Source organism: Leptodactylus fuscus, chromosome 7, assembly GCF_031893055.1.
Source record: "Leptodactylus fuscus isolate aLepFus1 chromosome 7, aLepFus1.hap2, whole genome shotgun sequence".
Classification (NCBI taxonomy): domain Eukaryota; kingdom Metazoa; phylum Chordata; class Amphibia; order Anura; family Leptodactylidae; genus Leptodactylus; species Leptodactylus fuscus.
Window position 1 is genome coordinate 144,006,397 of NC_134271.1, and position 12,750 is coordinate 144,019,146.

The 12,750-nt window shown below is 43.2% G+C and overlaps 1 protein-coding gene across 5 annotated transcripts in view; it reads left to right on the plus strand.

Moving 5' to 3' along the window:
- MEF2D (myocyte enhancer factor 2D) overlaps positions 1-5,623 on the plus strand; it is a 155,898-nt gene extending 150,275 nt beyond the window's left edge. For 3 of the 5 annotated variants that reach the window (XM_075283220.1, XM_075283219.1, XM_075283221.1), the window contains one exon: positions 1,073-5,623. In XM_075283220.1, coding sequence (XP_075139321.1) covers positions 1,073-1,397 — 325 coding nt within the window. In that variant the 3' untranslated portion in view covers positions 1,398-5,623. The remainder of the gene's footprint in view (positions 1-1,072) is intronic. The other 2 variants (XM_075283217.1, XM_075283218.1) reach the window with 1 other exon arrangement.
- Positions 5,624-12,750: the final 7,127 nt, after the last annotated feature.

Sequence of the window (12,750 nt, forward strand, 5' to 3'; positions counted from 1 at the left end):
GATAGATAGATAGATAGATAGATAGATAGGAGATAGATAGATAGATAGATAGATAGATAGATAGATAGATAGGAGATAGATAGATAGATAGATAGATAGATAGATAGATAGGAGATAGATAGATAGATAGATAGATAGGAGATAGATAGATGATAGATAGATGATGGATAGATAGATAGATAGATGATGGATAGATAGATAGATAGATAGATAGATAGATAGATAGATAGATAGATAGATAGATAGGAGATAGATAGATAGATAGATAGATAGATAGATGGCTGTGGCGGAGTACACTCCCTCAGTACTATATGGCAGGCCGTCTTCTGCTGTCTACTGATCCCCGCAGTGTTAATATCTCGGTTGGCTGCACGTCCCCCAGCGCTAATACATCCAGAACATGGCGTCTCCTCGCTCTCAAGTTTTATCAGAAAACATGGTGTTTGTGCAGGTTATCTTTAGCCCAGAATTTCCAAAAAGGGGCACGGTCCAGGAGGCGCCTTTATGTGGCCTTTATTAAGTGTCACCTCCTGTCCTTTCAGAGCTCCCATGGCCTGGCTCTCCTGGGCGGTTCGGGAAGGCCCCACATGACTACTCTTCTCGTTCTGCCAGTTTTATAAATTCAGAGAAAGGGTTAATTCCTTCCTCATTGTAATCCCGATCTCCACTACTTGTACACTGAGTCACTTCTTCCCACAGAAATCCCATTTTCTGTGTATTATTTGCTTCCGTAAGTGGTTTGACGACCACCATGAATGGTAGCAGCTGTAGGACTCTGGCTCGTACCTACTCGGATACACAATTTTGGATCTGGTCGTAAACGGTGGACAGTCACGTGGTTGGTCCCAGATTATTGGACTCATTTTTGGGTTGGGGAGAAGATATAGGTAACACTTAGGATAAGTTCACACGTTTTTTTTTTGGTCTGCCTCAGGTTCCGGACCAAAAAACCCCATGTGTACTTACCCTTAGAACATGATATGACACCATGTAGACATCTGACCTTCTTCAGGATAAGACGTTATTCATTTTTGTTCCTCTTTCTTTTCTTTCCTCACCCCTCCTCGTACAGATCCAGTGGACAGCTTCCACATACCGCCACGCTGACAGTCAACACCAACCCCAACATAAGCATCAAGAAAGAACCCCCATCACCCAACCGCGAACGGAACACGGGGACCCCCTTGACGTCCTTCACCCACCAGGCCCGACACGACGCCACCGGCCGTTCTCCCGTCGACAGCCTCAGCAGCAACGCAAGCTCTTTCGAAGGCAACGACCGAGAGGACGGAAGGGGCGACTACACCTCGTCACTCGGGCTACTGCGACCCACGGGCGATACAGAGGGCGAGAGCCCGTCTGTAAAACGCATGCGGCTCGACGCATGGGTCACATAACTGTTCCGCCAATCCCTCCCACCTCGTTCTTGCGCTTGCAGCACACAAAATGCGAGCCCTGAGGATGAGGTGCCGATTGGGAGGGGGCGGGGCAGACAGGAGCGGGTCACCGGTGAGGTTTCATGCTGTAGGGTGGGAACCTATCATTAACTGCCTGAGATATAGCTTTAGTATTTGGTAGGTATTCTTCCTAGTCCAGTGCATCAGGCAATGTCTGCAGAGGACGTGGGACTCCATGGCTGCACTACACACCTATGCTGAGTACGACGCCGGCGCCCTCCGAAGCCCACCGCTTACCTTGTCGTCTTGTTGACCACAGCTGCTACAGTCCATCTCGCCACCGCCCTCCATCCTCACGCCTCACCCTGCTCCGCTTATCTCAAGAAATCTGTCATCGGGCTGCTCGCTAGCGGGGTAGCTTTCACTATCTATTACCGGGTCGCTTGAAAGGGAAGCTGCAGACTCTGAATTTTGTTCCTTTTTTCTTTTTTTTTTTTTTGGCTTTCATGAAATGGTTTAGTCCAAAGTGGCCGCCTGGCCCGAGCAGCCCTCATTGACAAACTGGAAATTGGATTCCTCGCTGCTTCACAGACCTTTAATGGGTTTTTCCAAATTAACCATTGGCAACTCACCGTGGACAGCCACCCCCCTCCCATCCTCCGCCCGTCGTGGAAGGCTCCCACCCGTCTCGGAGATTAACGTAGACGGGACCGTCCAGCCATCAAGCTACTAGACATATCTAAAACTGTGACTGCACCCCACCAACTCTCCACCACCCCACCCCCCGCCACCTCCGCAAGCCATGGAGCTCTATCAAAATGCAGACAATGCCTTTTTAAAAGAGAAAAAAAAAAAAAATTTACAAAAACAAGAAATATATATAATATATACATATATATATTTATTCTTTTAGATGCGGTTTTCTTATTTTGGCGTATGATTTCACTTCTCGCAGACAGGGATTTCCCCCCGATGGTCGCCGCAGTCGCGCGCCAATGGGGGTTCTACGTGTTAAAGGCAGTGTGACTGCAAGATATATAAAACAGCCCGTCTAACCCCTCCCCCATGACACATTCGGAAGTGAAATCATATCGGATCTTTTATATTCGAAGCCGTTTGCCGGAGAGAAGGATTCTCTTGGGAAAGGAAGGCTTGGAATGAAAGGATAATATACTAGGGGTCCAGGTACACCCATAACAGCCCGCTTATTACCCCGCTCAGTAACAGGATATCTGACAGACACTGCCACCTATGGGAAGCTGATAGAATTTTTGCTGCTATTTTATTATATTCTAATTTTTTTTTTTGGCACAGTCCAATGGCATTTATTTTGTCAAAAAAGGGAGTCTGATTTCGATATCAGTTAATATTTTTGAATTGTTTTTGTCAGTTAAATAAATTTCCAAAATTGTCCAAAAAAATTAACAATATTTGTTTTTGGGAAATTTTTTAACAATTAAATTTTTTTTTTAACAATTTCTGTTAGGTTAACAATTTTTGTTTCCCAGTTAGACCGTTTTTTTTACTTCTTCGGGTTGTCTCAAGCACCGATATATTTGACTCTCTATACAGTGTGATATATATATATATATATATATATATATATATATATATATATGATATATTTTTCTGGCATTCAGGATAGAGCCCCCCACTACCCCCGCTCAAGGCATGTAAAATATTATTTAATCTTTTCTGTGTGGTTTGTCTGGCAAGTATTAAAGAGGGGTGAACAAGTAAGCAGACTTCTTTGTACCTTGCTGAACTCACTTGACTTTACCCTGAGGGTAAGTTCACGTTTTGGTCAGGATTGTGAGACCGTAATCACCTCTAAACCCTGACCAAAAAGACGGCTCTCATTGAAATCAATGGGAGCTGCTCAGGAGTTTCTTCCGGCTCCCAGATCAAAGAAGCGAGATGTTCCTTCTTCAGGCCGAGTCACCACGCGATTCGGCCTGAAGAAACTCCCTCCTCTGGACTAGACCCATTCATTGGGCCTAATCCGGAGCGGAGTGTGCGTCTGGATGCCAATGCACTGCACCAGCTTTCAGTCGCGGCGACCCACCTCAGGTTCCGATCCACAAAACTACGTGTGAACTTCCCCTTAGACTGAGTTCAGATGGAGTTTTTTTGGTCTGGAATTTGACACGGAGGCCGCCTCAGATTCCGGACCAAAAAAAACGGTAGGCACGACTGGATGCAGATGCACTGCACCGGCATCCAGTTGCAGCACTCCGCTTTGGATTAGGCCCAAATGAATGGGTCTAGTCGGCAGGGAGTGTCTTCAGGAGGATGTCCGAGGTTAGTGCCTAGGGCCTTGGGATTAGGCCCAAATGATTGGGCCTAGTCGGGAGGAGGGAGTGTCGTGAGGCGGATGTCCGAGGCTGAACCAGCTGAGGAATCCGCCTCAAGAAAGGGCATGTCGCTTCTTTTTTACTGATTGTTCCCGCTCGCGGAAAAAAGAAATGACCGACACCGATTGATTTCAATGGGAGACTTTTTTTGGTCAGGATTTTGACGCAGATTCTGCGTCAAAATCCTGACCCAAAAACCACCTCCTATGGGTTCCTTTAACCACGAGCGACCTGCCCTTTCTTGCGATAGATTCCACGGCTGATTCAGCCACGGACATCCGCCTCATGACACTCCCTCCCGACTAGGCCCAAACATTTAGGCCTAATCCGGTGCTGAATGCCGTGACTGGATGCCGGTTCTCACCGCGTCAAAATCCGGACCTAACAACCCTTGTAGAACTTACCCTAAAGGTATATTAACACCTACCCATGTTAAAATATTTGTAGTCCAAATTTTTGACTCTTATCTGAGTCCATTTTTTTTTAATATTTTTTATTGTACACCATTCAATCCAGTTTATATATTTCAGAATATTTTTTACATGTCTCATAAATAATCATTTTAATCATGTAAAAATAGCAGCAAAAATAATTCAGTCAACTAAATCATCCAAAATGACAATAAAAAAAATTCTGAATTTTGGCACAGCTGGCTGTTATGGTATAAAATGGACGTTAGAGGAATTCATTGGGCCCTTGGCGACTTGATTAGGTTCTTAGAGAACCGTTTTTAGTTTTTTGTTTTTTTTTTCACACATGTAAATGAAAACACATTAATTTTCAAGACAAGAAAAAAAATGACAATCTTAAAAAATATATATATATATATATACTCCCCGCACCCTGTTTTTATCTGTATAAATATTTGTTTCTGATTTTTAATATTATTTCTTGTGCTCATTTGTGCTGTTGACAGTTACATTGTGAATATTTTTTTATATTCGTAAATTTTTGCGTTCTGTAGAGTAGTTATTATTGTTCGGTTTTCTTTTTTTTTTTTTTTTTTCTTTTGTTGTTTTTTTTCTTTTTTTTCCTCCCTCATTTGATTAAGGGGTGTGGCAGAAACTTGCACGACACAAAAAAACAAAAAAAATTACAAGTTAAATGCTGCAGTTTTTAGAAGAGTGAAGAAAATAAAAAAAAAAAAAAATTAAAAAGGAGCATATTTATTCTCAAAAGGCTAAAAAAAAAAAGGTGTAAAATGCATGAAGTAATATTTACAAAAAACACCAAAAAACTTTAAAAAAAAAAAAAAAGACAAAAAGATGTAACCTCAACAAAATTGTAGCGTTTAAAATTTAAACAGAAAAAAAAAAATAGCTAATATATTGTGTTTGGCTGGTTCGCTTTTCTTTTGTTTTTAATGGGTTTTTTTTCATTAGTTTTTTTTTTTTTTTTTGACAATGAAATATAATTGTGTATATTTTCATATAAGAAGTATGCACTGATATGTTTAAAAATGATATATTGCTTTTTAAAAGTGTGGTTACTTACCAAAGTCTCCGTCTATGCTTTTCCCTTCAGTATCCTGACCATTGGGTCTTTGATATCAACCACTGAGATGTTTTTTTTGGGGGGAGGGGGGGCTGTTGGAGTGCTGTACCCCCCCTTTTATCAGTAAATGGTATATTCCGTCATGCACTTTCATTCTTCAGTCATTCATCTCACGGCCATCCAAAGGCATACGATACAAAAACAGTGATATAATATTCTTTTGTATATGAATATATTTAGTTGGCGAGCATGAACGAGGAATGGCCGCCTTAGCAGATATAAGAATCATACCTTACACCTCCTTCCAAGAGCCAGTGTGGTTGTCCTCGAAATCCTTAAAGGGATTCTACCATTAAAAAACTTTTTTTTCTAGGTAACACGTCGGAATAGCCTTTAGAAAGGCTAATCGTCTCCTACCTTTGGAAGTGCTCTCCGCCGCGCCATTCGTTCGAAATACCGGTTTGTACCGGTATGCTAATTTGTTCTCTCGCAGCGATGGGAGCATCCCCCAGCACAGGGGGGATGGGGGCGTCCCCATTGCTGCTCGAAAACCGACTCCAGCGCCGCCTCTGTCTTCTTCTGCATCCTCCCCTTCCTTCTTCGGCATGACGTCGGACACCTGCGCAGTGCGCTCTGTACGGCGAACTTGCGGTGTCGGCACTATGGCCGCGGGCATGCGCAGGACGTTCGCTGAACAGAGCGTACTGCACAGGCGTCCGACGTCAAGCCGAAGAAGGAAGGGGAGGATGCAGAAGAAGACAGAGGCGGCGCTGGAGTCGGTTTTCGAGCAGCAATGGGGACACCTCCATCGTATTTCCTGCGCTGGGGCCCGCCCCCATCTCTGCGAGAGAACTAATTAGCATACCGGTACAAACCAGTATTTCGAATGAACGGCATGGTGGAGAGCACTTCCAAAGGTAGGAGACGAATAACCTTTCTAAAGGCTATTCCGACGTGTTACCTAGAAAAAAAAGTTTTTTAATGGTAGAATCCCTTTAAGACTCCATGGTATGGAAGAAGAGGGCTCTATTATGACAAGAGTCTCGGGGGGGAGAATACCTCCCTACTACGGTATCTAATGGAACGTAACATAATTTTTTATTCTGTTGACTTCCATATGGATCTGGCAGAAAAAAAAAAAAACTACACTGTGTAAAAATGGCAAGTACAGTAGAGTCCCGTTGACTTATTATGGTCCTATACAATGCTTAGTCATAAGATGTGCCACCTACTGGATGTCATAACTGGCCATGGACATTAGAAGAAGGTCTACCATGAACATCCACCAACCCATGGACAGCCAGGCTATGGTCACATCAGCCCTAGAGTCGAAATTGGCAGATGAAAAAGTGCTGTTTCGGGCACCGCTATTTTAGCCAACCGTTGTTCTGGTCCTCTGATGGACCAGAACAATGGACACAATGGCTCAGATGTGAACATAGTGTCAGCCAAACCTCCAGAAATTTGTCTCGCCCACCTGAATGGGTCTAATATATCCTATAAAAAAAAAGTTGTTTCACCCCTGAAAAGTGAATGCCAAGCCGCAACTCTGACTAATGGCAACAAACCATCTAACATTGTTGGTCGATTTTCACCAAATCTTTTCAGTCTTGGTTGGCTTGACAGTAAAGACCATGATTTAGTTGAGAACAGTTTTAGGATTGTAGTAAAAAGTTGCCGGAGGTGGAGGCAATAACGTAGATCTGGAAATGTGAGCAGTGTTCTTGTATACAAAATTCAGGTTTGGTTGAAGGCGGCCATTTTGCTGCTGTTGAGAAACTGCATCTTAGCATACAAAATGTCTCCCTACTCCTAGTAGGTGGGTGCTTTATGTTCAGTCATGGAAAATCTGAAGTTCTCAATACATGCCGTAGATTTGCAAGAATATGTAATTTTTGGAGAACATACTTGTACCAAAATGTCTCATCGATGATGTTACCATATACATACAGGTATAGGAGACCCGTCACCATGTCCGGGAAGCCCAATGACGCACCTAATCTGATAAGAGCTGCCACCCTGGTGTTTTGGTTATCCCAATTCGTCAAACTGATAGGTAGCCCTTTTAGTGTTGATGCAAGAGACCCCTCCCCTAGTGACCTAATTTGCATCACCACCACCAGTTGGGCTTTTCCAACTTGGTAAGAGGCCATTTTGAAATTGGGAATTTTTTCTAAAACACAGTATGAAGAAGAGGCTGGACCTTATAGGACAGATTCACCCCAAGAATATTGCCATTCCCTCATAGGTTCTGGTTCCCCTGGACGTATTTACTCCCTCGGATAGACAAAGTCATTGTATTTAAGGTCAAAGCCTTTAACATATTATCAAAAAGGTAAAATATATGTTGTCCATCATGGTAGCCATCCAGGGTCCTGAAACATGGGCAGGGGTCCTTTGGAAGATGTCCATGATCTCAACCGGCTCATAGATGCTTGACCAAAGCACGTATTACATCTAGATCACAGTATGGCTCCGTCCATTAGGTAATCGTCTCGATAAGTTTCCTAAAGGTCAGGTAGAAGTAGGTGTCCCACCGAAAGGGGAACATTTTTGAGGTCTTCTCCCAAGACTGGAAACCATTGTAGATGTAGTTTGGTCAAACATGGATTATCTAAAAGGATTCTTTTACCAAGGCCACATACAAACCCGGATCCTGCCATTTAGCTTGTAGAGCAGATATGAGCACTTGGAGGAGATGTCTCCAAAAAATTTCGAAGATAATGAAGTTACAGTGGTGGAATATTAGTATAATTTAGAAACTTCCCCAGTGTTATACTGGTCGACCAACTTTCTTGGCTAAGGAGTCCACTAAATGATTTGCTCGCTTTTTGTAGGACACGACCATCATGCACATACATGTTCAACCTTGGTTTTTGTATCTCATGTTGTTGAAGACTTTTTGTTATTCCACCAGGCAAATCTAATACGACTGTCGTTTGAGGTTGTAGAATATAAGTTCTGCCTAGATAACACATGCTCATAGCTTGGTGAGGTGTAGGAGATGGGTTAAGTGCCTTCTAAAAGTGTCCTGGCATCTAAACAAAAGATAAAACGATATATCCAGAAGTTGGTGGAGAAGTAAGCATCGCCAGCTTCTAAGAGGGCAGGGCAACTGTCACAACCATCGTCCATATGGGACTCCATTTTGAAAAGTCACTTCAGATTCACTCTTCATGTTTACCTCATGACATCTTGAAGACATCATGTCCACCACCCCGTGGTCAAAATAATAATGGGTGTCGACACTCTGTGGAAGATCAACTCTAGAACCAATGGTCAGGGGAAAAGAAATCTGCTTTGTGGATGAACTATAAAAACCATACTGGTTACGGGTCAGAAAGAAGATGGTCCCCTTATATTGCCCTCACGGTGACTGTGTGCATCCTCATGATCTTGCACGTTCCCTGCACCTATACATTTGTGTCTTGAATTTCTAATGTAAATTCTTCAAAGAATATCACTGTTCACCCCACATTGATGTCCACCTAGAGCAGGATCACTTTTGGAGGCGGCTGTTTTGAAGACTTCTTTTCAATGAGCCTCGGAAAGAATTGGGAAAATGGTTAAGACTACAAAATGGTGGAATAGCCTTGTCCGTTTTCTGTCTCATACCTCAGTAATGTCATAAAAAAAAGAAAGTAGAGGCCGTATTTCTCTTAGTCGTACAAAATGGCAGCCTCCATCTCAAAAGTCCACTGTTTATTGTCCATGGAAGGTGCTCCAACATGAAAGCCTTAGAGAGACAAATTTGGTAAGTGGGTTTCTTTAAGGAGGATAACCCAAGGGAATTCCATATAGATGAAGGATAATATCCATAACCATGGACCATGGATATCTTCTGGTGGATTCCTAGTCCATGACAAATTACCATGGTTGACCCTTGGAGATGTGGTCTACAGATTGAGATGGTATGTCAGGTTCTACCTTCTTAGAAGGTTACCATGAAGAACATCTCCATTGTAATTGGCAATTGGCGCCCAACAGAGGGCTTCTTCATGCTGGAGCCATCCAGGGCACATCGTATACACCGCCATTTTCTCCATACACTAAATTATCAGCCCTCTTTAGCACTTTCCCCCCTACGGTTCACCACATTACCATCGCGTCACTCGTGAGCAAGACCTGACCAATTGTATATAACTAGTACCGAAATGTTAGCAAATGGTTACAGTACAGGGAGATGTTTTTTGTCGTATTGATATGAGATGAAATTCTATTTTTGTCAGAGTATATTGTAATAATAACTGAATATAAACCTGATGGTAACTGTACAGCTTCTTATCGTTATTTTCGTTGTTGATCGACTCCCGACCCCTCCTCCTTTTTTTTTTTTTTTGTCCTCCTTCCCCCAGCTCTTTAAGATTTTCCTGAAATTTTGCGGAATTTTTGTAGATTCGTAGAAGGTCTATTATATACATGTAATTATAATATGTTAAATGAAGCAATAGACGATAGGACTGATATTCCGTATCAAGCCGACACGTAGTGTAAATATTAGATATTGGTCAGTAATAGCAACCAACGTGGAGATAGTGTTGATGGACTGGTACCAAACCAAGATGACCATATAAAATGCCAATACATGGCCCGGTCCTTTTTTTAATTTATTACAAGTTTTGGTACTTTCAAAGACGAACGGTTGGTAGGTTCAAAATGGCCGCCAGTAGTAGCAGAGATGTTGTACAAGGCAAACGTTTCATTTTATTTAGACGTCACGAAATATGGATGGGCTTTCTCGTTTTATAAATTTATATATGTCCCTAAACTTGAGTGAAATTATATTTCACAATGGAGAAATTTTACGGAAAAAAAAACATGGCTGAATGTGATTCCCTCACATATAAGCCTGCCCCCCAATGGCCGTATAAATAGGTCAACAATGCGCCTCCATATGGGTGACACCCATAATGGCCATCGTTGCAGGAGTAACCATTCATATGAATGAAGATCTACCTAGGGAGGTGGGGATAAATCCCTCGCCCATAGATCTTGGGAGGTTTGTGACTTCTAGAAGGTTGGACAACGACCACAGAAGAAACCAAAATGGCCTTCTCTGCTGTACGTAGGGGGTACAGCTGTCATATTATAAAATGGCCACCAACAAAATGCGATTAAATTTGCAATGAATTATATCGCCTCCCCCGCTAACTAAACTGGGTTCATCAGCCCCCCTCCCCCATGCTCTCTCGGGTGGTGACCCATGAGGCGCCATTTTTATTTCCCCCCCTCCTAGATACTTTCTTTGTGCTGTATGGTGATGCAGTATTGTATATTCTATTATCAGAGACATACACAAGGAAATAACTTGAGTTTTGTTGGAAAACTCTCACTATATTTGTTGTAAAAAAAAAATATCAAAAAGTTTATTATTAAAAAAAAATGATAAAAAAAATGGCGTTTCTGATCTGGTGTCCGACTCCTTCATTTCTGTTTTCGGCTGTTTCTCTGGGACTTCCTCCACCTGCAGTCATTAGAAAATGAATCCTGGGCCATAATAAAAAAGACATCGGGTCCTTCAAAGGTCTTACAATTAGGTAAATACAACCTCAGAATAAATACTTGGAAACCTTCTTACCTCTACATTAGTATGGACGGAAAGACACATTGTAAGCTAAAGAAACATTAACAAGCGCCCCTTTAAGTCACGTTCCCCATGACAGCCACAGATGGAATAGGCAATGGGAAATCCAACAGCCCCCACCCTTAACTGTCATTGTGTGTGTGTGTGTGATGTGGCGAGACCTCCAAAAATTACTTTTGTGGCCATTGATGTGAGCCCTTCCAAATTAAGTTAGAGGCCCTTAAGCTGAGCCATACAAAAATTACTTTTCAGGCCCTTGGGGTGAGCCCTCCCAAACTTAGCTTCAGGCCCTTGGGGTGAGGTGAGCCTTGTACCAGCAGAGTTTTAGGCCTTTGAGGTCAGTTGAGCCTTGTAGCAGCAGAGTATTAGGCTCTTAAGGTGAGGTGAGCCTTGTAGAGCCTAATATTATGCTCTATGGATGAATAGAGCCTTGTCGGAGCATAATATTAGGCCCTTGAGGTGAGCCTTAATGGGGCGGTTTTAAATGTCGTTTTTCAACAGTGATGGTGGAGGAGGAGGATGAACTGGTGAGCTGGAGCAGAAACATGGAACTTCATGTCGGGGTGCTTTACACTGGTGGAGATGCAAATCCTGGGTCTATCCATTGGCTGTTCATTTTGATCAGCGTCAGCTGACAGCCGGCTGCGCTTATCCGTGATGATACCACCGGCTGCGCTGAAGACCCTTTCAGATAGCACGCTGGCGGCAGGGCAGGAAAGGACCTCCAAGGTGTAAAGCGCCAGTTCCAGCCATAGTTCCAACTTTGATACCCAATACGTGTAAGGCGCAGAGGGATCGGAGAGGACAGGGCTGTGGTCGGCCAGGTAGTCCCGCAACATGCGCCTATACTTTTCCCTCCTGGTGACACTAGGCCCCTCAATGGCGGTACTTCGGCGAGTGTGTGCCATTAACGTGTCCCAGACCTTGGAGAGTGTGCCCCTGGTGGGTGTGGATAGGATGGCAGTTGTTAGCCTCTTGGAGGAAATCTCCTGTGTGCTGCCAGCGAGAGTTGATGGACTCATTTCCATCATATTCTGCACCAGGTGCTTGTGGCAATCACTCATGCGACTGGCCCTCCCCTCTACCGGAATGAAAGACGATCCGCAGTAGCTTGACCGTGGCCTAGGCCTCCAGCTGCATTTCCATGCCCCCGTCCTCGTCCCTTTGCCCTAGCCTTACGCATTTCTAGTATATAACAGGAGATGGGCAAGGTATATAGCGCCCAAATACCTCTGTATGTTACAAATATATACTGAGCTTAAAACAAGAACTTTAGATGGGAAAGGTAGATTGGGGGAAAAGGTGGTACGTAATTGGAGCCCTAACAAGGGCTTTTGGGAAAATTAGTTGCAAAAAGACTGTATATTCAGATGGTATACAGATGGTGTATATGCAGATGGTGTATATACAATCTTCAAGTAGTGCTAGATATAAGTTTAGCTCTTATAAGAGCTGTTGGTGTAATGTTCCTGCCTAAATAATGCTAATCGCTAGCTAACCCTGGCAGAACGTCTGTCCCACTCTATTTCACAGTCACACCTGAATCGAAACTGACACCCACTATTCTTATACAGTGGAGGTCACCTGATTTAGCCAGCCAATACGTTTTTTTTTCAATGCCTCCGTTGTCCTAGTTCCTGTCCCTCCTCCCCTGCACAGTTATTGGTGTGAAAAAAGCGCCAGGGAAGGTGGGAGGGGAATCAAATTTTTACTGTGTTTACCGCGTGGTATTTGACCAAGTACGAATATTTCAAATACCGTAATAATCGATCGAATACCTACTCCATCTAATACCAATCGCTCATCTCTAGTCTCAGATGAACCGAAATGGCCACCTTGACATGTATTGCGGTAAATTATCTGAAGACACCCCAGACCAGTGATGGAGAACCTTTTAGAGACCAAGTGACCAAACCGCAAC